At 45.9% G+C, this 26,587-nt stretch overlaps 1 protein-coding gene across 2 annotated transcripts in view; it reads right to left on the bottom strand.

Moving 5' to 3' along the window:
- Window positions 1-26,304, bottom strand: part of LOC147677947 (kelch domain-containing protein 4-like) — a 73,000-nt gene extending 46,696 nt beyond the window's left edge. For both annotated transcript variants that reach the window (XM_086945826.1, XM_086945827.1), the window contains exon 1: window positions 26,229-26,304. In XM_086945826.1, coding sequence (XP_086801952.1) covers window positions 26,229-26,265 — 37 coding nt within the window. In that variant the 5' untranslated portion in view covers window positions 26,266-26,304. The remainder of the gene's footprint in view (window positions 1-26,228) is intronic.
- Between the last annotated feature and the right edge of the window lie 283 nt (window positions 26,305-26,587).

The raw sequence follows: 26,587 nt of genomic DNA, 5'->3' as shown, positions 1-26,587 counted from the left end.
AACCAGCTGCTTGGCAGTGGTCGGGGCAGTGTAATCTGAGACTGGATATGCTTCTGTCCAACGGGAAAGTGCACAAACAACTACGAGGACGTACTTGAATCCTCGACAACGTTCCATCTGGATATAATCCATTTGGAGGACTTCAAAAGGGTGATCGGGAGGATGAAATCCACCTTGCTCTACAGGGACGCTTTTACCTGGATTGAACTGACAACAGATCATGCAAGTACGCACTTTCTGTTTTGCTGCTGCTCGTAAATGTTTGTTGTACCAGAGATTCTGTAAACTGTCTAACATGGCTTTTTCTCCCAGGTGTGCTGGACTATGTGCTGTATTTATTATGACTTGAACCATAGAATCGGGGAGAAACCATGTAGATTTTCCCTTCGTCATCCATCCCTGATCTGTCTGGACCCCTCCTAGTTCAATCCATTTCTTGATTTCGTCGGGAGTCGCATGTGTCTGAATGTCGATTACATCTAGTGTGGGATCCCTGACTGTCATACAAGGTGTCGGTACTATTGTCTTTGTCACATCAGTTGTCTGCGTGTGAGTCAATGCTGTATGTTTTGCTGTTTGGTCTGCCAGGTCGTTACCCTGGGAAATAGAATCTGTAACTTTAGTATGTGCTTTACACTTCATGATGGATATGCCTGAAGGTAAATGTATCGCTTCTAGTAGTGCTTGAATGAGCGGACCGTGTTGGATCTTGGCACCGTGAGAGGTCAGGAAACCTCGTTCTTGCCATAACACTCCGAAGTCGTGTACAACTCCGAAGGCATAACGTGAATCTGTGTATATGTTGACATTCCTATTCTTTGCTAGTATACAGGCTCGGGTCAGAGCGATAAGCTCTGCTGCTTGAGCAGACAGTGTGTCGATACGATGTGTTTCTTTGATTTCAGTTTCAGTGGTCACGGCATACGCGGCCACTAATTCTCCTGTGCTTGTTCTCATACATGAACCATCCACGTAAAGTGTCAGGTCTGGATTTGTCAATGGAACGTCTGTTAAGTCTCGTCGGGGCTTTGTTACTGCATTAATGATCTCTATACAATCATGCGAGGCTGAATCTGGTATAACCGAGGGCAACAGAGTTGCAGGATTTAGAATGTTACAGCGTCTGATTTCTATGTGTGGCTGGAATAGCGTCAATTCGTAACCTGTCAGTCGCGCTATAGTCAGGTGTTGAGTCTGTGTTCGGTTTAGAAGGACTTCTACAGAATGTGGAACTTGTACTGTCAATTGGTGTCCTAATACTATTGAATCGCTTTGTCTGATTGCTAGGGCTGTCGCTGCAACTGATTTTAAGCACGCAGGCAGAGCCTGGGCCACTGGATCTAATGTACTTGAGAAATAAGCGCAAGGCTTATGTGAACCTGCTTGATCTTGCGTGAGAACAGACAATGCTGTACCATCACGTTCTGTAACAAAAAGTGTAAAAGGTTTGCTGTAACATGGTGTCGCTAAAACTGGTGCTTTACATAAAGCTTTCTTTAATTCCTCAAAAGCCTGTGTATGTTCCTGAGTCCAAGGGAGGGCAGTCGAAGTCGCTGCCTCCTGTGTTGTCAACTGTATCAGTGGTTTAGCTAGAAATGCATACTGAGGAATCCATTGTCTGCAATACGAGGTGAGGCCTATAAAGGCCCGCACTTCCTTTTGTGTCTTGGGTTGTGGTAACTGTGCAATTAACTGAATGCGATCAGATGTGAGCTGTCTTCCCCACTTGGTCAGCAAGTGCCCAAGGTACACCACTTGCTGAACACAGAATTGTAGCTTCGAAGGAGACACCTTGTGTCCCTTGTCAGCCAGAAAATGTAAAACTGTCAGTGATGCTTGTTCACATTCGGGTTCACTTCGTGCGGTGATCAGCAGATCATCGACGTACTGGAGTAAGGCAGTGTTAACTGGCATTTGGTAACTGTCAAGTTGTCTTTTCAGTGCTTGGCTATAGATGCTGGGGCTTTCTGTGAATCCTTGAGGTGCACGTGAAAATTTGAAGCTTCGGCCATTTAAACTGAATCCGAAGAGATATTGGCTCTCTGGATCAATGGGTACACTGAAGAAGGCGTTCTTGAGGTCAATTACAGTAAAGAACGTCGCTTCTGAATCAATGGCAGTCAATAAGGATGAGATATCGGGAACCACAGGATACTGCGGTACAATGCATTTATTCAGTTCTCGTAAATCAATCACCAGCCGATATACAGGCGGTGCATTGGGATCAGTACGTTTAAGAATCGGAATGATAGGGGAATTACAGATGTTGGAGTTGGTTTCTACGACCACTCCTTGGGCAATGAGCTCTTCAATGATTTCCAGTAAAGCCACTACAGCATCGGGTGGTAACTTGTATTGTCGGATTCGGGGTAGCACAACTCCTGGTTTGAGTGTAACACGGTATGGTGTAATGTGCATACAACCTACATCAGTTGGGCCTTGTGCCCATAGGTGTTTCGGTACTTTTTCAATCTGACATCAAATTCTCGTAGTACATAGTGACCCTTAAAGTCACGCAGAAAAAGTCTAACTCCTTCCGGAGAACAACATATCACGGCTCCTAGAGCCTTCAGTGTCTTGATACCTAACAAGTTTTCTGGACATGACTTCGTGAGTAACAAGTCTGTAACACGTGACAATGGACCTACTGCTAGGGGGACAGGTTTCGATACTTCATTTACAATAGGCTGTCCTGAAAAACCAAGGGAAACATTCTGTGAGCCTGAGAGGGGTGCCCCTGGAACTTCGTTATGACTGATCGTGGTGCGACTTGCCCCTGTGTCAATTAGAAACTTTCTGTCTTTTCCTAATACTGGACTATGTACATAAGGACCCTCTTGATCTACAGGAATCTCAATAAGAGGCAAGCCAACCTCCCTCTCTAGGCTGTTTCATGTGTATCGCTGATAATCGGGATAATCAGATTGGGCATACTGGTACATCTGTTGTGAAACTTGCTGTGTCGCGGCAATAGGCTGAGGCTGTGATACCGCTACAGTCTGTACTGTATGTGGTGGAGCATGCGTAGGCTGTATATTTTGTGAAGTCGGTTGCTGGACCTGGTCTTGTCTAGGCTGGCGTGGTCTTTCTTTAGTTTTACCTGTTGCTATATTGTGTTTCAGGACTGCACATTCGTGTACGTAGTGGCCTGGCTGCTTGCAATAGTTGCATGTCCCTTTAACGGGAGCTGCTGAATTACTGGTCTGGGTCGCACCCTTTTTCTGACCGTCGGCTGGGACCGACTGGGCTACTAGCATTTTCATTTTTGTGTCTTTCATACGTCTCTGTTCATGATCTTGTTCTTCTCTAATTCTGTTCTGGTGGTATTGTAACATTTGTAACATCTGGGATGGCGTATTTGCTTGCCATGTACTTTCAACTTTATATACACGGTTCTTAACTGGTGTCAGGGAATTCTCGACTAACTTTGTTACAAAAAGGTGCGGGTATGACTCGCTACCTGGTTTCAGGCCACTATTAATAATGAAACATTTCTCGAATCTTGAATAGAAGTCGCTAGTATCTTCATCGTGTTTCTGTTTACAGGCTGAGATTGCATCCCAGTCTTCCTTTTTAGTTGTCAATAATCTTGGCAAAACCTGTACTATTAAACCTGGTAATGCTTTAGCTTTATCCCCAAGGCCTAGCCCTGGAGTGCGAGTTTTTTCCTCGTCCTCTATTTCAGTCCAAATAATCTTTTTATCTCCCACCTCCCATTTTTTTTCCTTTAATTTCTCGTAAATGCCCGTGGGCAACAGTACCTTTAACAATTTCATAATATCTGTATACGTGTAATCTCCCATGAGCAATATGTCCTTAATTTCTCGGTGAAAACCTGCAGGGTCTTTATCATGACAGGGTACTAATTTCTTCATTTCTAACAATTCCAACTTTGTTAAAGGTGTGTACACAAACACACGTCTCAGGGTATTATCGGCATTCATAACTGGGTGTACTTCTCGTAAAGGATTCTGCCTGTCCAAGTGAAACATTTTTCTTTCTGGGGGCGGAGCTGAAACATATTGTGGGCCTAAGAAAGCGTTATATCTGTGTCGTTTTTCTAGAATTATTTGAATTAACTTGGTACTTAGGCCTCTCCATCTATTCATAAGTAGTGCTTCTAATGTATCGGGTAAGGGACCTGGATCAGAACGCTGATTTCTGTACAGTGTAAGGAGATGCTGAATCATGTACACACCAGCTAACTTCTGCTCGTCTGGGGGGAGATTCAAAAATGTCTGTGCTACTGTATCATCATTATATGTGCTAGGATTGTCAGCCCATTGTACTGCTGACCGGGCTAGTTCTTGTTCATCCATAGAATTGAGTACATGGTACCCCATTCGTTCTTGAAGTCTTTTATCGGTAACTTGGAACAGATATTCAGGAGAACTCGTTTTTGTGATGTCAGAGAGAAAAACTCTCTTGCTTTCTGGACGAATGCCTTTCTTAAGGTAATTTCCCTTACCTACATACGCTATCATTTCTTTAGCCGCATCATGTTCCTCTGGTTGGTCCTCCTCCTCGGAGCCATCCCTGTCGCTACCTTTTTCCTTTTCTTGTTCTTTTTCGTGTATATCTATTACTGCTTTTCTGATTTTCTTGTACATGCTTGCTATACTATTTAGTTTATCATGATTTCCATCGGCTATATTTTGACCCCACCGGTTCAGTGCGTCCATCTCGTCCTTGTCTACTCCAGGCCTGTCTCGTTCTCTGATTAAACAATTTATGAAGAAGCGCAATATACAACCTTGAGTGTCAACTTTCTGGTGAGCCAGGGCCTCCTTGATACTTTCAGGATCTTCCCCAGTCTGGACAAAATGATATATTCTATCTAGGTGTTCAGTCATTCCTGGAAATAGCACTAAATAATCTGTAACTTTTCGTAAGCGTAGTGATGCTAACAACATTCTATCGTCTTTACCGGGTACTGGATCGTATCTGCAAATTGGAAGGGGTTCTTTAAGCATGTCGTAACTTGGTGTTCGGGGTGTACGTTGTTTTAATATGTCCCTAAGGTTTAATCTGTGTGTTTGTGGCGGGGTCTGGAAGTCTGCTGTCGCACCTCCTGAAGCGGAGGCTTGAGCATGGCTTGTCTGTGGAGTCTGTACGTGTAATGGAGCTTGTCTTTTTCCAGGATCGGGCCCAAAAGGATTTAGTGGATTCGTAGTAGGAACGGGAGGGGGTGGGGGAACAGGTGGTACAGGATGTCGAACGGGTGAACTTTGTTGCTGTACGGGCTGGGCATTGTCTCGGGGTAGGTTGCCACCACCGTCACCGTCAGTAGGCGGTACGTGGGCATGTGGAGTTGTATAAGCGGGAGCTACATCGTTTAGATAGGAAGAAAGGAATATGTCTTTTGTGGTCTTGTGATTTACCTTAGTCGGAACCAATGGTGGCGGTAGATCTTTCGGTATTTCTGAAGTGGCTTCAGGCGAGCCCTCGGCCACTAGATACATGCCTTTTGCAAGAGTGTTTCGCATACGGTCTACTTGTTCTGCTTTTACTCGGATACCTTCAGCAACTAATTCGTTTTCTCGGACCTCGTCTGACTCTTCTCTAGGTTTTTCTGCTTTTCGGAATGCTTTTTCTGTACGTTTATGCGATTCTTTACGCCACAATTCTATGGCATCTTTCTGGGATTGTCTGGCTTTCTTTTTCCATAGCGCTTCCTCTACTCTCATGATGCACTCGGCATCCCATGTTCCTGTAGCAGGCCATCTGTGTTTCTCTTCTAAGTGCTTGGTATAATCGGCCCATAAATCTAGATACAGTATGGCGTCTAAGCCATGCTTGTGGTACATAAAATTTCCAGGAGTGTCCCTAGGTGGGACACGAATTTCTTCTTCTAATATCCCTTTCCTAGTTCCTATCTGTCTTAATTTATTGAAAAACGGCATGTTGTTACTTGATTCTGGATACTCGATACTTGTTACTTATTCTGACCACAGCTAGTTACACAAGAACACAGTAATGTACATCAAACAGTCACTCATACCACGACATTGATCACATGAAACATTTAGTACACATATGAACTACCCTTAATACTAGATGTACTGCTAAACAGCACAGATACACTGTCTAAAACAGTGCAGGAATCTTAATACTAGATGTACTGCTAAACAGCACAGATACACTGTCTAAAACAGTGCAGACCGTGTTTGTGTACCCAAACCCGTCTTTACCGGATACATAATAATGCACCCGTCTAGATGCGTCCCCAGCAACGGTACTCACCGGGAAGCACGGAACAGAAGGCCTCGGAAAACTTGACTGGACTGGACCGGACTGGACTCGACTCGACTCGACACGTGAATACTTTGGGACTGGTGGGCCTCTTGACACCTCGGACCTTGCTTCTTTCGGCTAGGCTCTGGTCGGGATCCTCCGCACTCCTCACCGCCTCGTCTGGGTGCTGATCGCAGTCTCCGTCACCTCCGTAGGCCTGAGGGAGATACAGGAAATCCTGCGGGTACGCGTAATTGTCCGTCTCGACTGTGGCAGGGGGCCAAGGCTGCAACGCACCTACCGGCGCGTGGGGTGGGGGAGGGGTCCCTATTCGGGCGCCAAATTAATGTGGTAAATATCTAATTACCGTCCTAATTTCTATGCAGGTAAGTACTTATAAAATAACTCAATCGGAAAGAAAGACGCAGAGTCCGTGGTGTTAGAGTTCTTAGGGGTTTTATTCCTTAAAGGAATGGTTCTAGAACCGGATATCGGATTCCTGACACCACAGGGGGTTCAGGAAGGGATAGAGCGTATTTTATTGACAATACATAACTTTTATACATAATGCACAGAATGGAAGCTAATACAGAAGGCGTAACAGCTGAGAGAAACGTGATAAGAACACACACGTGTTAGCAATACGTAATCAGAAGGCGTGAACTAGGCGTATACAGAGGTGTGTTCTAGAAACGTCACATGAAAATGTCACACGTGGGTGGGTACAGAACAGAATCTTGCAGTGTCAGCAGAAATCTAAGGTCTAGATGCGCGCGCAGCTGCATGACGTGTGACTGACGTGAAACTGGAGGGTGCAGGGGACTTGACATTTACACTAGAGGAAAGAGACAGAAGTCTGGCATGTCAGATCAACTCGTTCCTATATCGTATCTGATATCTGATGTTTGGGGACAATATTATCTGGAAGGAAAGGTCTCTTGGGCAGAGGCTATCCTATACTGACTATGAGTGCGTGCATATGCGCCTACGTGTCTGTGGGTAAAACGAGGGGGCCATGGGCCTACCATGGTAACGAAGCTATGAATTACTTGCATGGAGACAGAGAGGCCGGGCCCTTTGCTCTGCAGCTGAGGGGTTGTTTATCTATTCTGCTGGACTGGAATGTGTTTTCGGGAAGCTGAGCTTGGCTATACTGATTACGTGAAGGTAAAATACTGTCTTGGGCAGGCAAGCTGGCCGAGCCAGGCTCCGCTCGCCTCGCAGGGAGTAGGACAGAGTTCACGGGGGGGCATCCCACGTTACAGTTTCAGGAGGCAGAGATGACTTTGAAAAGAGGCTTGATGACAAAAAACAGGGCCTAGCTCGCACAGAGCCAGAAATACAGAAAGTGCACCATACAAAGACGGTGGCAAGGCATACTTAGGAACTGAATATCCGACCCATTCATGGTGGATCTGGAAGAGGACATGTTAACGTTGAACGCAAATATATTTGCGTCTTCATAGCTGGCACAGGAGGGAAGTTACATGCACTTTAAGCTCGTACATGGAGACGGTGGGGTACACGTTAGGGAACATTTCTTGACCATAAAATTTATATTTCCTCAGACAGATAGGCAGTCTGTATTCCTCCTAGACAGCCACACACAATAGGGATCTTGGCTATGCCTGGATGGGACATCACTGGCAGGAAGGGAGAAAGGAGCTGGACACAGCCCTGCTTACACTTGTTATAGGCTGTGTCCTGCCTCCACAACCCTTGTAGTTACCCTGGTGCCATGGAAAGGAAGGCAGGGCACCTGTGCACGTCAAAGGCATGTGTCTAGAAGCTTCTCCCTACTTCAAAGACACAACTGTGTATAAATACTGGATCTCAGACTTCAACTCTTCAGTACGCTTCTGGACTGGAGAATACTCTGCCAGGAAGAAGGGCTCCTGTGCTGCTGAAAGGACTTCCACCCTGCTGGACTGCTGTTTCGAAGGATTGCTTCTCTGCTCTGCTGACCTGCTGCCCTCTTGCCTGGGTTAGAAGGACTGGACCTTCTTCTGTTGAACCCAGGAACCCAGTTTTACTTCAATGCTAGTTGACTGTCCTATTGACTTGAGCCTTTGCGATAGAAGGCTCCAAAAATGTTGACTCGCCATCCATGAATCTACAGTGCCAAGAGGTGCCGCTCCAGTCCTGGAATCTTGGAGGGCTTTAGGTGTTTTGCCAGCCTCTGTGGATCAAGCGGAACAGATGCATCTCCTCTTCTGCGTATGGCAACCCCAAGCAGAACTGATGCATCGCTGCAGTTGCATGGATTGGACATGTCACAAAGACCCGCATCCCATCCACTGCCCCTTCAGAACTGCAGCGGAACAATGCATACTCAGCAAAGGCCCTTGTTTCCCTCGTCATTGCTAGCCTTAACAAAAGACTCTGCATTACAGCTCCACGGAACAGACATCACCTCAACTGCATGACGTATCCTTGATGCAAGGCCTAGCATCGGCAGCCCTCGTCAACAGGATTCTCAGTGACGATGCAGGACCTCGCATCGCATCTTTGTCGCACCTCAGAACCGACGCATTGTTTCAGCTACACAACACATTTTCCAAGCAGATCCGCAAACCACGATTTAAGGTACTTTGTTCAGCCGCCCTTACTCAGTCCCTGTAGCTGGCCCGCGATTCAGCGTGGTCGGCCTGAACTTGTGACTTTGTTTCAGTCCAGCGCGACCAGATATCCACAGTTGACACTGTGCTTTGTGCGCTATTTTTACTGAAATCTTTAAAATTACAAATCTCCAGATCTACTGATTGGATTTTAGTCACTTTGGTCTTCTATTATTTATTAGAGGATTCCTTAGTTTTCTAACTTGGTGTGGGATCCTTTTGGTGTAGTGTTGTTCACTTTATTACTATTTGAAGTGCTCCACCAACACTTTTACACATTGCCTCTAAGTTAAGCTTGACTGTTCTGTAACAACCTACCAGAGGGCTGAGCACAGGTTAATTTAGAGTTGGCTTGTGTCACACCCTGACAAGAAGTGTTGTAACTGCTTGACCAGGGCTCACACCCCTACAAACCCAATATCTTACATCATGTAACATCAGAAGTATTTATTATAGTTGGAGTACTACCTATTTTCGATAAAGCAAGTTGCACATTTTGTAGAGCACTAACAACCTTGTTAAACAAGCACTGGCGTTGCCAATAGGTCTTGCAGTAGGAAAGTTGGAGCTATTGGTTTTGTAAATGACATTTTATATTTATATATCGTTATTGGCATTGTCAATAACAATCTATAAATATAAAATGTCATTTACAAAACCAATAGCTCCAACTTTCCAAATGCGAAACCTATTGGCAACGCCAGTGCTTGTTCTTAGTTTAAAGCTTGGCAGTTTCTGTAGCAATACAGGGCATTTCGCGTGTACTTGATCTGTATCACTTTTCCCCCCATAATTGTGAGGCAGCTGTTTCATTTTGCAGCTGCGATAAAATGTGCCCTGGCACATGTGTTAATGCATGTTGGAGGCAGCAGCATTGGTTATTTGTACCTGCGGCTTACTATTAAGTCAAATGCCTTGAGCGGCTATAAATAGTGCCAAAGGTTGTAGCGCGTTCTTTGGGCCTTTGCGTTATGTTATAGAGGGGCTATGTACTATATTTGATAGCCCCAGCCAACATTTTATGTTGTTGCTGGGGCCCCCTTTTCCAAATTCCCGTGTCTCTGCCTGTTCTCAGAGAGCATTAGAGGAATGCGCTCTTGGAGATAAGCTGATAATTTATGGGTGGGGGATGGCCTTCAACTCTGAAGAATCCCTTGTGCCAGCTTTGAAGTGGAGTGGGGGGTTTTATGGCCCTTCCCTCCATCTGCCGAGACGTGAGCAGCATATGGCGGCCCGCTCTAAGTGCTGTGTCCAGATAATTGCGGCTGTGGCTTCCGTTACTTAATGTTTTGTTGCAGTTTTATATAGAGTGAACTCAACCCAAAGGTATTGGAGCGCCCAACATGAGCACCTTTTACACTACACTAGGTCACTGTGTTATTTTAAAGGCACAGGGAGATTACTTGAATTGCCCAGAACCACAGGATGTTGAGCCAGCGCCGAGACTCGAACCCGGATCCCTAGTTGCGAAGTGGGCAGCTATGGAGTAACCACGTCCTCTCCGCATAACTTTTCAGGTTATGCTTTTCTCATGCGCGAGGCATTACTGCGGCAGAACGTTTCAGAGCTAAATGAGAACAATAAAGGACTAAGTGACCTCAAAAATGCCAGGAGCATCACATAAATCATTTCATATGTGTAAGAAAAACTCATTAATAATAAACACCTTACTGAGGCTGTGAATTCGGTGGACACGTTAAACACAGTGACACTTTTATGGTGTTGAGTTTGGCAAACCTGTAATGGGCATCCCATCCCTGACCGCCATGTGCTTCCTGGCTGCTACGCTCACTCCTGTCTCTAGCAGGAGCTTGCTCGGGGCTTTGGAGTCTGACGGTGAGGGCTGGGGCTCGGGCGCCCCTTTTCACTGTGCTCAGTGCAGCATCACTGAGGTTGAGTGGGTACAAGCTGCCGGCATTAGCAAATATAGACATGGAGTGGCGAAAAGGGCTCAATCAATCATCCAGCAAACTCTGCAATAAAACAAGTGAACCGCGTGTATGGTTTTTTATTTTTACTTTTGAGTTTGTTCGCGTTTCACCTTTCTAGTTATTTTTTATTTTTACAGATTATTATAGAATTATTTTAATGTTCCTTTGGTCTATTACACGCAACATCGAGAGGTAAGGAGGGGGTGAGGGCAGGAAAGCGAGGGAGTGAGTGGAAGGGGAATGTCTAGGGTGGGAGAGCAATAGAGACGAGAGTGAGTAGGTCAATGAGAGCGGTGCGGGAGAGACAGAGAGGTGAAGAGACAGTGTGGGTGACAACGAGTAATAGACAGAGAGGCACCGAAGGGACGCAGGAGAGGAAGCAAGGGTCACAGGAAAAAGAAAGATAATTATGGTGTGTGTGCGAGAAAGTTTAGAGCGAAAGATGCGGGAAGAGAGAGAGAGCGGAACACAGACGTTGAGAGATTAAGGGGTGACAATGAAAGAGTGCGTGAGAGACAGAAAGAGGAAACGTGAGGATGAGAGAGTCTAGAGAAAGAGAATGAGAGAAAGAATCAAGGGGGTAAGAATCCAATGAGATAGAGAACAAGAGAAGCAAATGAAGCAGAGAAGCGACTGAGGGAGAATGAGTGATAGACGGAGATGAGGAGAAGAGGAGAGGAGAGAGAGGAGGGAGAAGTGGGCAGAAAAAGAAAGGGAAATAATGAGAGTGTGATAGAGACACATTGACCTAAGTGCAAGAGATAGGACCTAATGAACGAGAGGATAAAATTAAATAAATGCACGCACGGAGACAAATTGAAATAATGCGTCACCAACACGTACCTGATAATGCCGAGCGGCCGGGAAACTGAAAGTAAGGCCGGCCAGCCATGATTAATTAGGGGAGGAGAAGCCGCAGACCGCACGCTGGGCGAAGCCCTTTGATGTGCTGTGCGGCCATTTAAAAAAATGAAATTAGGAGGGAGGGAGGCTGATGCGCGTGCTTGTTTGGTCACGTGATTCACGTGAACTCAAGGAAAACGGCAGCAAGAAGCCCTTGGTTTGACGAGGATTTTGAGCACTTGAATTCTCACTCCGCTCAATGCGCTTGCGCGCATTGATAGGTCGCGAGACCTAAAAAGGAAAACTCTGAAGTATGCAGGAAACATGATGGGGCCATTGCACTCAAGGATCTACTCAAAGAAGACAGTGCAACTAAGTAGAGAACCGTTAATCTGAGACTGTCTCGAAAATTAACATGGTAATTCCATTGTTGAACAAAAAGGAAAAAGTAACTGAATTAAATTAAGAGAGGGATGGGAGATGGGTCAGGCAGATATCAGTAAGAGAACTGAGAACACATTGATTAGAAATGTACATGGCTCCACTGCTGATTCACTTGCACTTGGGGGTCAGGCAAAACTGCTTAGTTTACTATGCCAGCAGAACCTGAGCTATTAGGTTGTTTAAGTCAATCACTAAAAGATGATGAATAGAAGCTGCAAAACAATACAGGTCAGGATTTCGCTATCTATCTCTCCATTATTCTAGTCATTCCAACTCACAGACCTGCATTTCTACCGCTTAAATTATCTCATATTTCCCTATACTAATCTACCACTAATCCTGTTTGGGTTCCAGAGTTGTGCGATACTCATCAAAAAGCGATTCAATCCCACGTCAGGGGTAGTAAGCGCTATATAAATACAATTACAATCTATTTCCCAGATCAATACTATTCCACCGTAGATTATTTATTAATACATTTACCCAAGTCAAGTGGAAAAACTAGTAATAAGCATCCTCAACTCCCAACCAGGAGAAACACTGCGGAGAAGTTAAATAAAATCCTTCAGTCACCTTCATCCACCACAGGCACTCCCCTATACCAATAAGGTTAGACTCTAGGCGATAGCATGATCTATATCCCAACTGGCTTTCATTAAGGAGCAAGTTAGTAACAATACATGGTTGCAGCAGCTGATTCATTTTCATTTACTCATTTTATTTGTAAGTGTGAGATTTGGAAAATGTCTATAGTTGTCCATCAGCAAACCATGCTGACTTTTTTTTTAAACAAACTTTATTGAGTATTACAACATGAAGCCCATGCGTCTCATCCAGGATGTTGTGACATTGACATTTTGTGTTTTTCAATCGTACACAAGTCATTTCGCAGTACAGACTAAGCAGTACATTTCCTATGTCCTTACAACCTAATGTAGTCAGTAAGAGTATAATACGATTGGTGCAAAGTAATCAGGCTGCCGTAATACCTCTAAGTATAAATATATTACACAATTTTAAAGTAATTCAAATAACATAAACCTTTTCTCCCTCTCCCCACCCTCCCTGCTGGTCTGCTCTGTCCTGGATAACGTATGACCTATTACATTCGTACGTCTCTAATGTCTATTGATTATTATTGATGTGCCGCTGGAGAGCTAATAGTATCGTTAGGACGCCCGCTGCTCTGTACCTTCATGTACTGCTGGGTAAGTCATGAAAAGGGAGTGATATGTGTAGGTAGGAGGTTACTGTCTAAAAACCTCCAGCTTGTTGTCCCAGTCCATGGAAATGGGGTGTTTACGTAGTCCTCTAGCCTCCTCCCGCCTAATCACTGCGCTTTCGGCACCGCCCCATCTAAGGATGTTGTCCTACCACACGGATAGTGGGGGACGCATCTGGGCGATTTCCATCTCATGGTGATCGCCCTGATAGCTAGTATAAGGGCAAGGTCTAGGAAGCGCAGTTGGACTCTAAGAGAGCTAGTGCGCTTGCGGAGACCCAGCAGACACTCCAAAGCATTGTCTTGAATTGTAGGTGCGTGATCTCTCCAAGTGTAGCCCGAATCTTTCCCCAGTAATCATTAAGATGAGGGCAGGCCCATAGCATGTAGATAAAGCATTCCTTGTCTGTTTTGCATCGTGGGCAGCAGTGTCGGGCCTCCAGAAACAGGTGCTGGATCCTATTTGAGGTTAAGTAGGACCAATGAAGTATCATGGTTTGTATAAATTTGTGTTTGGAGTTGCGAGACACTCGCTTGGGTTGTTCTAAGATGCTCGCCCAGGCTTTGTCAGTGATCTCCAATTCCGTGGTTTCCGCCCATTTAGTGCGAAGGTCAGTGAGTGTGGTGGAGGCTTGCGCCCGGATGCCAGTGTACAACCATTTAACTAGATGGCCGCCTCCCCCTTATAATCCCTTGTAATAAAGCATGCGTACCAGTTGGTGTTGAGGGGGTTCCGCACGCTGGGCCGCCCATGTCACCCTAATGTAATGAGCTATCGTTGCATGAAGTAAGTACAGGCGGTCTGGTGCGCCAGCACTCTGCACAAAAGTGTTGTGGTTTATTAGGGTGCCATAGCTGAAAAATGATCCGACCTCTTCCAATCTGGCCTACCCCAATCATGTGCACGGGTCCTCGTGAGTCTGCTCCCGGGGGTTGGGAGTCCTATGAGGGGTATATTGCTCACATTTGAAATCGTGCTTGCGGTATAGCGTAAGGCCTTTTTCCAGCACTGAAGTGCAGTTTTGAGTAGTGGGGCCTGTCTGGAGGAATTTTCGTTTTGGGAAGTAGTAAACTGTGCAGGGCTCCTCGGTCTAGGTCGCGGGTTTCGTAGTCTATTTCCTGCAGGTTTCTGCCTGCTGTCCAAAATGAAAGCCACTGGAGCTGGCTTGCATAATAATACCCTCGGAAGTCAGGGACACCAAGTCCACTCTTATGTGGCTCTAATTGCAGTTTTTTTAGGTAATCTACCATTACTACGGCTCCATTACTTCGCAATGCTTTATGTACGCATTTTTTATTACGCGTTGACCATTACTACGCATGCTAAAAGATAGCCTGCATTTACTATGCAAATATTGTTAGTTCGGTTTACTTTACTTCGCTTTTTTTTTAAATTAAGTTTATCATTATTATTTAAAAATAATATTAAGTTTAAAAAATAATATTAAGTTTAAAACTTCTTACCTGTTCTGCTAAGTTTCATGCTTCTCATCCTTGCTCCTTCGTATCGCCGTTGGACGTATGACGTTTAACGTTTAACGGTATCTGCGCCAAGGATTTCATCTTTGCACAAAATAAAAAGAGGACTTTCTTCTCATAGTTAATTCATTTAAATGTAAAAGTCTAGACTTTAATAAAATTCCCACGGTTTAGTATTGTATTCTATGGAGAAGGAAGTCCTTTTTCTTATTTTATGGAAAGATGAAATCCGTGATGCAGATAACGTCATACGTCATACGGAGAAAAGAAGTAGAGAGGAGGAGAAGCATGCAACTTAGCAGAACAGGTAAGAAGATTTAACATTAATAATATTTTGTATTTTAAAGGATATGGTTGTCTATTTTGTGGGTGTTACAGGATTGTGAATGGTTGCCGGAAGAGCGGCAGAGTTTGTTTAAACAGAGATTGCAGAATATTAGATGTTGTAAGAGGATAGCGAAGGGACTGTCCATTGGTTAAAATGTGAATTTAAAATAATATTAATAATTACAGTAATGGCATTGATTGGATAACGTTATGCATGGATGATGGAGGTAATGCAGAGATAGAACAACTACAGGCTGTTCATTTTAAAATTTTAGAAGGAGTATAGCGTAGTATATAAAGCGAAATAACATCCAATAAAAAAGGAAGCAAAAGGGGAAGAAGGATAATTTAAGTAAAGGTTATTAAAAAAGAATGAAATACATCCAAACAAGCAACCCCACCCTCTTCTCCCACGTACAGCCACACTCATATCCAATACAAATATGTAAGTAGAAAAATGGATTAAACTGACTCTGCACGCGAAGTTAAGACATGCAAAGTAATGCAAATGCTACTTACCAGTATGTATCTGTTCTTGGCATGTAGGGCTGCTGACATTCATATCTGTGCATAGATCGCCGCCTAGTGTTGGGTCCGGATGATTGCACATTCTTGTCCTGGAAGAGTCTTCGAAGTATCACGAGATAGGTGGCTCCTCCCCTGGACTACAGTGCGCATGGGCATCGACTCCATCCCCAGATTGTTTTTAGCCATTGTGGCCAAGATGGAGTGAATACCTCAGTGAATGATGACCATGCCATGAAAGGATATGTGAACACTGCAGCTGCCACAGGCGCCGGGGAGGAGGGCGGGCGATATGAATGCCAGCAGCCCTACATGCCAAGAACAGATGCATACTGGTAAGTAGCATTTGCAGTTCGAGGCATGTGGGCTGCTGAATTCATATCTGTGCATAGAATACATAGCAGTCCCTCCATTAGCGGCGGCCGCCCGTGCCAGCTGCAGCAGTTTGGAAAAGTGTCTTGAGAACAGCCTGCCCTACAGCTGCCTGCTGTTTGGAGTGCACGTCTACACAGTAATGCTTAGTAAATGTATGTGTGGTAGACCATGTGGCTGCTCTACATATGTCCTCTAAGGGAATGTTTCCAAGGAAAGCCATAGAGGCCCCCAACTTTCTGGTGGAGTGGGCTCTTGGTGGAATTGTAAGAGTGCGTTTTGCCTTTGCATAGCAGATTTGAATACATTTCACGATCCACCTAGCAATACCAGCCTTGGAAATAGGGTTACCTTTGTGATGTGGCGCAAAGGCAACAAAAAGCTGCTTAGTCTTTCTAAAATCCTTGGTCCTATCAATGTAATACATTAGGGCCCGTTTAACGTCAAGGGTGTGGAGCATCCGCTCCGCCAGTGACTCTGGATTTTGAAAGAACACCGGCAACTCAATGGTTTGGTTGATGTGGAACTGTGACACAACCTTGGGTAGAAATTTAGGGTTAGTGCGGAGCACTACCCTGTTTGAATGAACTTGGAAGAAAGGCTCTTGGATTGTGAGGGCCTGCAGCTCACTAACCCTCCGTAGCGATGTAATTGCTACCAGGAAAGCCACTTTCCATGTTAAGAACTGAAGTTCGCAAGAATGTAGTGGCTCAAAGGGAGGACCCATCAGTCTTGTAAGAACCACATTGAGGTTCCATTCCGGAGCTGGTGGAGTCCGTGGCGGAATGACTCGTTTGAGGCCTTCCAGAAATGCCTTGATGGCAGGCACTTTGAAAAGTGAAAGGTGCTGTCTATTTTGGAGGTATGCGGCCATCGCAGACAGGTAAATGCGAATGGAAGTATATGCCAGATTACACTTGTATAGATGGAACAGGTAACAGATGATGTTCTGAATGGAAGCATCCAGTGGATCAATGTTGTGGTTTGCGCAATAGATGACAAACCGCTTCCATTTTTCCGCATAACATGCTCTAGTAGTGGGCTTTCTCGCCTCCCGAATGATGTCCATGCAATTGGGAGGAAGGTTAAGGTAGCCAAACTCTAGGACTTCAGGAGCCAGATCGCCAGGTTGAGCTGTTGCGGATCTGGGCGCTGAATGTCGCCATGGCTCTGCGTCAGAAGGCTGGGCGTGAGATGAAGCCTTTGATGCGGTACCACGGAAAGTTCCAGAAACGTGGTGTACCATGGTTGGCGAGCCCACGTTGGAGCAACTGGGATGAGAGTTATCGAGTGCTGCCTGAGCTTGCGCGCCACCAGCGGTATCAGAGGTGCTGGGGGAAAAGCGTACGCAAATCTGCCTGACCAGTTCATCCATATCGCATTGCCCTGCGATTGCGGGTGTGGGAACCTGGCGGCGAAGCTTTGGCATTTTGCGTTCTCCCTTGTGGCGAACAGGTCGATCTCTGGATGACCCCACCTTTGGAAGTACGGTTGGAGTACTGATGGATGTATCTCCCACTTGTGCATTTGGTGGCTGTGCCTGCTGAGCAGGTCCGCCATCTGATTGTCCTTGCCTGGGAGATGTTCTGCCATGAGGAAAATGTTCCTCTGAATGGCCCACTTCCACATGCTCTGAGCCAGATGAGACAGCTGCGGAGAGTGTGTGCCCCCCTGTTTCTTAATGTAGTACATGGCCGTCATGTTGTCCGTCCGGATCAACACGACCTTGTTGCACAGATGTACTTTGAATGCCTTTAAGGCCATGAAGATCGCCATCAGTTCCAGTACATTGATGTGCATTTTCTTTTGCTGTAGTGTCCATAGTCCCTGCACAGTGTATTGGAGTACATGCGCTCCCCATCCCTGGAGAGAAGCGTCCGTTGTCAGGATGATCTGCGGCACAGGCTCTTGAAACGGTCGGCCCTTGCAAAGGTTTTGTGGATTCCACCAATGCAGAGAGTTGTATGCCCGACCGCTCACCAACACTAGGTCTTTTAACTGCCCGTGAGCCTGAGTCCACTGACGTGCTAAGCACTCCTGAAGCGGACGCATATGTAGTCTCGCGTGTGGGACTATGGAGATGCAGGAGGCCATCATGCCTATCAATTGCATGAACACTCTTGCTGGAAGCGAGTGTTGAGGTCTGAATCTTTGGATCAGAGACTGAATGCTGTTGACTCTCACTGAATTCGGCTGCGCAGTGGCCGCCAGAGTGTTTATGGTCGCACCCAGATACTGCCGTATGTGGGCGGGCTGGAGATGGGACTTTGGGTAATTCAGTGAGAACCCCAGATCGTGCAGAAGGTGAATGGTGTGGGACACGTGGTTGGCGCACTGCTGGTCCGACTTTGCTTGAATGAGCCAGTCGTCCGGATAGGGGTAGACGTGGATGTTTTGACGTCTCAGATGCGCCGCCACCGTCGCCAGGCACTTTGTGAAGACCCTTGGCGCTGTGGTGACCCCAAAAGGCAAAACCTTGAACTGGTAGTGCTGGTTTTGAATGGTGAACCTGAGGTACTTTCTGTGTGAAGGATGCAGTGGAATGTGAAAGTACGCACCCTTGTTGCCAGGAAGTCCCCTTGCTGAAGCAGTGGGAGAACCTGCTGCAGCGTGAGCATATGGAAATGTTCTGACAGAATGTAAAAGTTGAGAGGTCTGAGGTCTAGGATGGGCCTGAGGGATCCGTCCTTCTTTGGAATCAGAAAGTACAGGGAGTAAACTCCTGTACCCCTTTCCTGCGGGGGCACGAGCTCTATTGCTCCTTTTTGCAGCATGACGTTGACTTCCTGCTGCAACAAGTGCAAGTGCTCGCCGGACATAGGACGGCTGTTTGGGGGTATGTTGGGTGGAGTGGACGTGAGCTCCAGACAATAACCATATTGGATAAGAGATCTGACCCACCTGTCCGTGGTGATGGACTTCCACACGGGCAGGAACTGCTGGAGTCTCCCCCCGACCGGTGTTGCGTGGTCGGGGGGCAGTGACAAGGCGTCACTGTTTGTTAGCGGTGGAGGACCTGGAGCTGGTATTACCACGTCCTCTGCCTTTGACGTTGTTGCCACGGTATCCACCCCGACCCTTGTTGGTATAGGAGGGTTGGGTGTTACTCTTATAGAATTGCGTTGACTGTGACAGTTGACCCCTCGAGGTGCCTCTATTATTGGAGCGACGAAAGGAACCACCCCGAAACTGCTGGGACTGCAAGGCACCCATAGACTTTGCAGTGTCGGTGTCTTTTTTCATTTTCTCGAGGGTGGTATCAACTTCTGGGCCAAACAGGTGGTCTGGGTTGACAGTTTGGTTCAGGATGGTAGTTGGAATGTCTGGTTTGAAACCGGATATTCTGAGCCATGCATGTCTACGCAGTAACACGCTAGTGTTTATTGCTCTTGAGGCGGTGTCAGCCACATCCAGAGCGCACTTAATTGAAGCATTGGTGATAAGCTTCCCCTCCTGTATCAACATTTCCGCTGCTTCCTTATATTGATCTGGCAAGTGCTGTAGAAGGGTCTCTAGAGTGTCGTAGTGTGCCCTGTCGTAACGTGCAAGTAGCGCCTGTGTGTTGGATATGCGCCATATGTTGGCTGCCTGCGCAGCAACACCTTTCCCCGAAGCCTCAAATACTTTTGACTCCTTGTCTGGGGGAGGAGCATCACCCGTAGTCTGTGAGTTGGCTCTTTTGCGTGCATTTGAGACAACCAAGGAATCCAGAGGCAACTGTCCTTTGATGTATGTTGGATCAGTGGGTGCTGCCTTGTACTTTTTGTCGATACGTGGGTTGATGACTCTTGCTCGGGTGGGCTCCTTGAAGACCTCTGGCGCATGTTTCAACACCCCTTTTAGCATTGGCAAGGTCTTTACAGTTTTTTCAGCGACTGAAAAGGTGTCAAAAAGAAAATCGACGTCTACTGGGTCAGCATGGAGATCGACGTCATGATTGGCTGCCGCTCTTTCAATTAGAGCATTGAAAGCTGCAGAGTCCTCTGTTGGGGAAGTCTTTGCTGAAAAAAGCTGAGGCTCCTGTCCCGAATACAGGTCCCCAGGGTCGCCACCAGCAGACCAAAGCTCAGTCACATCCTCTGGGTCTGAGTAGTTTGGATACGTATACTCATCCTCGTCGTTTCCATCACCTTCCTCAACATTAGAATGAGTGGGTGAAAGGTCATGGCCTTGTGGGGATGCAGGCTCCATAGGGGCAGAGGCACCAGCAGAGTCCAACTTTTTCTTAAGTGGGATTTGGAAATGTTCCAATGCTGGTTCAGGGGTGATCTTTCTTTTAAGGAGAGAGAGCTTGCCCGTGTTGGCGTCGATGATCACTTCTCAACGCTCCTCTTCTGCCAGTGGTTGGTGCCGCGGGCTTGGAACCACCAACGATGCCTTCGGCGTCGAAGATAACTTCAAGGGCACTCCGGCCCCAGGTTTTGCCGTGAAAGCCTTCGGCGCCGTCCTTGGCGGCAACATGAACAGAATCGGCGTTGTCGTCTTCACCGGTCTTTGGAGAGGCTTGGGCGGCACAGTGTCCATTGGCTCGACTGCCGCGGTCCCCTCCCTAATACGCTGAAGGGAGTCCGTGACCTTTTTAGTGAACGAGGCTGAGGGACGCACTGGCTCGAGAGAGTCTTCTGAAGCCGATTTTGGGACGGCGACCAATGACGCAGTCTTCGGAGCCGACGCAGCTGCCCCCTTGGCCTTGTCGAGTGGAAGCGGGGCAGTGAGAGACTTGGGGTCGTCCTGCCGCTTCTTCGTGGTTTTCTTATGGTCGTCGACCTTCTTGGTATCGATGCGACTCTTAAGTGCGTCGACCAACGCGGCGCCGACGCAGCCGCGTCGGCCGTTTTTGCCTTCGGCTTCGACAACGTAGTCTTCGGGTCGGTTATTTTGGCGTGGCTCTTGAGCTCGACGGCCATCTTGGATTTCTTCGGCGCCGAGGCCTCCGAAGTCTTCGACCCGACCAGTGCGACTTGCGCTTTCTGTTTCGATACGTCTGGCGTCGAGACCGATGGTTTCACTTTGGGTTTCTGTACCGGGAGTGGTGCCGTATCAATGTCCGTGGCCGGGCCGGAAGGCGGAGCCGTGGGACGGGAATCAAGGCTTTAGGTAAGGCCCGAAGGCGATCCCTTGGCCTGGGCCTTAGAATGGGGGCTGGCCCCGGAGTCAGTGTGAGGAAGCTCCTCCTCCGAGCTATCCTCTACGGTGGCAATGGCCCCGTCGTCGTCCCCTACCTCCTCGACGACTTCCTCGAAATCCTCGTCTTCCGCGTCGTAGTCTTCCTCGACCTCCGACGCCGGGTTAGATTCTGTGACATCCTGGATAGTGTCGTCGCCGACATCCTCCGTGTCGAAGATGTCCGTCGGAGGGGGTGCCGATCGCTGGGCCTGCAGTCTTGCAGCTCGGCGGAGCTTGAGTGTCTTTTTCGACCGGAACTTGGAGCAGGCCATACACTTGGCCTCGTCGTGGTCCGGCGACAAGCACTTATTGCACACTGGGTGCACGTGGATATGTGGGTACTTCGAGGCACACACCGGGCACCTCTTAAATGGACTTCGTTCCATGATGAAAGGAGGTTGGAGCGTCGTGTAGGCCCGTCCGCGCCGAAAGCACGCGGAAGGGCAGTGTTGGTTCGGAGTCGATGAAACAAATGAACCCGAACGATAGACAATACCGACGCGAGTCCTAAAGACCTTTTGGTCTCAAGTAAAGTAAGTTAAAAAACTATCGATTCCGACAGAGGGAACCGAAACACATCTGAACCCAATGGCGGAAAAAAACAATCTGGGGATGGAGTCGATGCCCATGCGCACTGTAGTCCAGGGGAGGAGCCACCTATCTCGTGATACTTCGAAGACTCTTCCAGGACAACAATGTGCAATCATCCGGACCCAACACTAGGCGGCGATCTATGCACAGATATGAATTCAGCAGCCCACATGCCTCGAACTTTTCTGCATAAAAAAGATATTTCTATAGATATTCATGTTTTTGCGAAGTAATAGCAGTCGAAGTGAAAATGCGTAGTAATTGCACTTGCGATCTAAAAACATTGTAGTTAAAGCATGCGTAGTAATGGCATGCTAAGTATCATCTACGTCGACCCTTCCCCCAGATGAGCTCCAAACCATGCTGACTTGACGAGGTCATGTTTTTATCCACTGCAGTACCTATAACCCCTAAAGGAGGTGCTGATTAGGGTAGCGAGTGTTGATCATGTTTTCACAACTTTTCATCAACAGGGAAATGTACTGTTTCTACTGCAGTGACTAGTGCATTTAAATTTGAAGAGGGTGAGTTGTTAATGCTTAGGATTCTCCCAGATGTTCAACTCAATACTGTTTACACAAATGTAAGCCTACCTTTGCTTTTCAATGAAATTCTGAACATTGCACAAATGATGAACAAGGATAGAGCATCCTGATTGACAGTGTTTGATCTGAATCTTGCTCCAAAACAAAGGTTCAGGGGTATGTACTGTGACAGGGAGGATACTGGTACCTAGGCCAATATGGTTAGGTTAAATGTATGGGGAAGACACACCAATCAACACCAAACCTATTGTGTTTAGTGTGGCTACAGGGACATGTAAGATTCTTGTGGTGGGCATGCATAAAGCTGCTCTACATAAGGTGACCAAGCCACTCAACTGAGAAACGGTCTCTTGCTAGCAGTGTGAGCATTTGTAACTTGACTTAGCTGCTGTTGGCTTCAATATCGCTTCTCCACACAACAACATTGTTTTCTGCTTCTGTTGGAAGCGTCGGTGTTTGTTACTTGATGAAGCTGATGCAGGCTATAGTATCCCTTCTCTATGTCCCACATGGTCTGTACTTGGAAAAACACCCAAGTACTCATTCGCCCAAGATGTAACACAGAAACAAACTGATGCAAAGTGACAGAACTGTGCTTGAAAGCCCTTTATGACAAATGTGTTCATTCAACCTACCCCAGCAACAGGATTAATTCAAATATCTAAAGTGCAAGATTATGAAGTGAAGTAAGGAATTTGGGAACTGTTTCACTTTGACACGCAAGCGATGGGCTTCATAGTCAAAGGAGGGCTTCCTTTCTGATGTTTATTGGCAACAATACACCCATTGTTACAGCAAAGTAGAAAACTCATTAAAGGGGAACAGGAAGGAGGTTAAGAAAGAAGAGACTGCAACATACTTGAGAATATGCATGAGAGTTTAAATTAATTCTTTTAGAGCAATTCCTGGGTTGCTGATAGCGACGTACCAGTGTTTTTCTTTCTGCAATTAATCAAAATCCCTTTTTACTCGTTTTTCTGCCTGTTTATCTTACTCTTGCAGGTTCCCGCTTTCTCCTTTATTACTTTTTTCCATCTTTCTCTTCCTCTGTCTTTCCGCTTTGTGTGTTTTTTCCTCTCTTGCTCTCATAAATGTCTGAATCCGAAAAATTGGTGCTAGTCCCCATAAATGAGTGCTGTTAGCACCCGTCGGCTCAAGTTAAGCACTGGGGGCTGCTATGTTTTCGAGTATGTAGATTTCGTCTGATTGCGAGAGGGCATGAAACCAAAAATGCCTCAAAACAAAAAGAACATGCCTGTAGTTTTTCACCTAGAATAAATCAACACTAAGGATAACCCAATAACACCATACATTTTTAGAAAGTAGATATCCCTAGAAATCGATGAAAAGACACATTCTTGTCCTATAATGGCCCCAGACATTGAAGTACATCGCCTGAAATAGGCTTTCATCATGTTACCTAGAGAACATCTACTGGAAACTATTGCTTAAAGAGAACACACCTACAATGCAACATTGGATACACTTGTCAAGTCGACATTGCTTTTATTTTTAAATGACACCTCCACACTGAGGAGCCCAAAATATGGAGAACTGCATCCTAAAATGTGATTTCGACAGGCGGATCCCTGCTTTAAAGTAATGGAAAGAAAAATGGAAAACCACAACCTAGCCATCACATTATGTAGACGAGGCTTTGACGAAACCATTGGGCAAAGCATGCAAGTAAAAACCCCTTTGGGATAGCACCAGAAAGTTATCTCTAGTAATAGTGTGCATTGTTCATTCAGGACCATTCCTTGTCAAACGTAACAACATTCACCAGTCTGGCATGATGTTTACCAACAGACACTGTTGACTGTAGCTATCCATTTCAATGTTGCTAAAGTGTCTGAGCACATTTATAGCAGAAAAAATTGCTTTATAGAAAACAGTTCCCGCAAGAATATTCTGGGTAGATGAACCAGGCAGGGCCATCAGGACATCCTCGGGGACTCTCTAAACCATTTTAAAAGGTGTACAGTGCTTCTATATTACTTTGCACCTCTGTACGCTAAACTCAAAGCAAGTTACTTGCAGAATCTGGAAAGAGTTTTAGACAAACCACTTCACGTGGGTGCCTTTTTTGTCTCCCTCTATACCAAACAGACATGTGTAGACTAATTTCCACCAAGTAATGTAAGGGAAACTTGGGCATGAGATTTCTTGCAGAAGGATGCTTCTCCTTTGGCCGAGAAGGGCTCTCCCTTCTGGTTATGGTCTCTTGACAGTTGATATTCCTGCCCGGGGATTGTGAACCTTCTAAAATCACTTGGGCAGTTTTGCATAAGAAGTAGTCTAACTTCCTAAAAATATTCTTAACATACTTTTCGGATTAGGAGCTAACAATGTAGTATTGTCTGGTTAGGCCTTATACATCCTTATTAAAGTTGATTTATATGCTCTAAAGACTCATCTTTGCAGATAACAGGGGACATAGAAATGTCACCATTTCTATTGGATACTGGGTACCAGTGTGCTCTGGATGTCTATAGCACATTTCTTGTATGGGTATTACAACCATGCACTGTCAATGAGAAGTTCAAGAGCAGGATGTGGTACATGCACAAGGTGACGCACAGCACCTTTTTTATAATGCATCTTTCTTGTGCACAGCAGCCACAAGACCATCTAGTGGAATAGTGGCCATGTGTAGATGACTAGACGATTTCCCTGTCCACAGAGGAGACGGATGTCTGAGTGAGTGAGAATTTAATTAGAGATGTAGAAGAGGCCGAAGTGGATGACAGCCCTGCCACAGCAGGATCCCAAGGCATGAAATACCTTGGTAGATGGACTATTGGAAACAGAGAGTTATCTCTGTTCAACAACACCCATTGCTGTTTCTGGCATTTAACCATTAATAGAAATATGGATAAAAAGGTATCAGCTTGGAAAACAGAAGGGTGGCAAAGTGAAAACTGCCAAGCACTGGAAGATAGGACTGGAAGAGGCACAGCGAGATTGGAAAGCTTTTTCTAAATGTATCCCTCTATCACTAGTATTAATCCCTTATGAAGCAAGAACATTTACACCAGGGTAAATTCTAAGAAAAAGGTGGGTAAAATAGAATTTCAAAATCGAGGACACTGTTAATATGGCCCAATGGAATATTTTCATATGTGAATCAGGCACTCTACAATATCGCTGTTTTAGTGCGAATGCTGCATTGCTCGTCTGACGCTTGGCTCCCATCTACGGTTCAACAGGCTGGGCACATTCATACCGAGCATCTGTTCTTTGGCAGAGGTAGACTCTTTTAATTACTAGTTAGCATCCCTGCATAGAGCGATCTCACACCACACAGGCTATGCTTCCTTGCTGTGCACATGACTCAGTTCCTACAGGGGCAGCGGAAAGAAGTGATGAATAATTCCTCCTGTCTCAAAATTGATATGAGCAGCTTCACCCTGTGGGACTTGCTACGAAAGAACACTGAATGCAGGATAAGCTTGAGAATGTTCCTAAAGTAAGCCTGGGGCTGGTATAGGTTTGTGATGACAATATTGTAAAAGGAAATGAAATCCATGCTGTGGTGCAAAGACCCGTGACAGAAAGACGATTGCCATTCTAGCATGTCCTAACAAAGGAACAAATCTCACGTGCGGTCATTCTGTCCAGCGCGATCACATGTTTACATACCCATGAACACGGAGAAATAAAAAATTAGTTTAAATCACATCATGGCTAATGCTGCACTGCAGTTCATGCACACCCTATTGTCACCTCTGTGGTGCTGGATTTGCATCACTACAGAATTTTTTTTTTAAGTCGAGAACAACCTACTGAGTACTATTCCAATTGAAAACTTTTTAAAATGGGGCGAGGCCAGGTAGCAGGAAGAGATCATCAAATAGTTTTCCAATTGGCGGGGAATAAAAGAATATTCATAAGTACCAGTTTGGGGTTCCCAAAATCTAACCCCCAATACCTTCGCCATCTTTTCCATCATTTTTCAGCAGGAACATGTCTGTATGGAGCGTGCCTTTATCAACGTCCTTCTTCACTTTCTGAGGAGGGAGAAAACATATTGAAACGATCAGCGATATAGTAGCCTTAACAGCGATATAAATATCTGGAAACAATCAGATAATACACTAGCTCAACATAGGTTTGTCATGATTCTTTAAATTGCCCCCACCCAACGTCCCAATAAAGGAATCTGAAAACTGCTAATCCCAAAGCAAAGGGCTAGACTTCAATTTTGAGAGCCCTATCCCAAATGCGGCTTTTGCTCCCCTCACTGAACCCTCAATTATGGATGATTTATTTGATGAACACAAACACGGA

The sequence above is a fragment of the Lissotriton vulgaris genome, chromosome 12, assembly GCF_964263255.1.
Source record: "Lissotriton vulgaris chromosome 12, aLisVul1.2, whole genome shotgun sequence".
NCBI classification, from domain to species: domain Eukaryota; kingdom Metazoa; phylum Chordata; class Amphibia; order Caudata; family Salamandridae; genus Lissotriton; species Lissotriton vulgaris.
The sequence above is the reverse complement of the archived record's forward strand: the minus strand, read 5'-3'. Positions and strand labels throughout refer to the sequence as shown.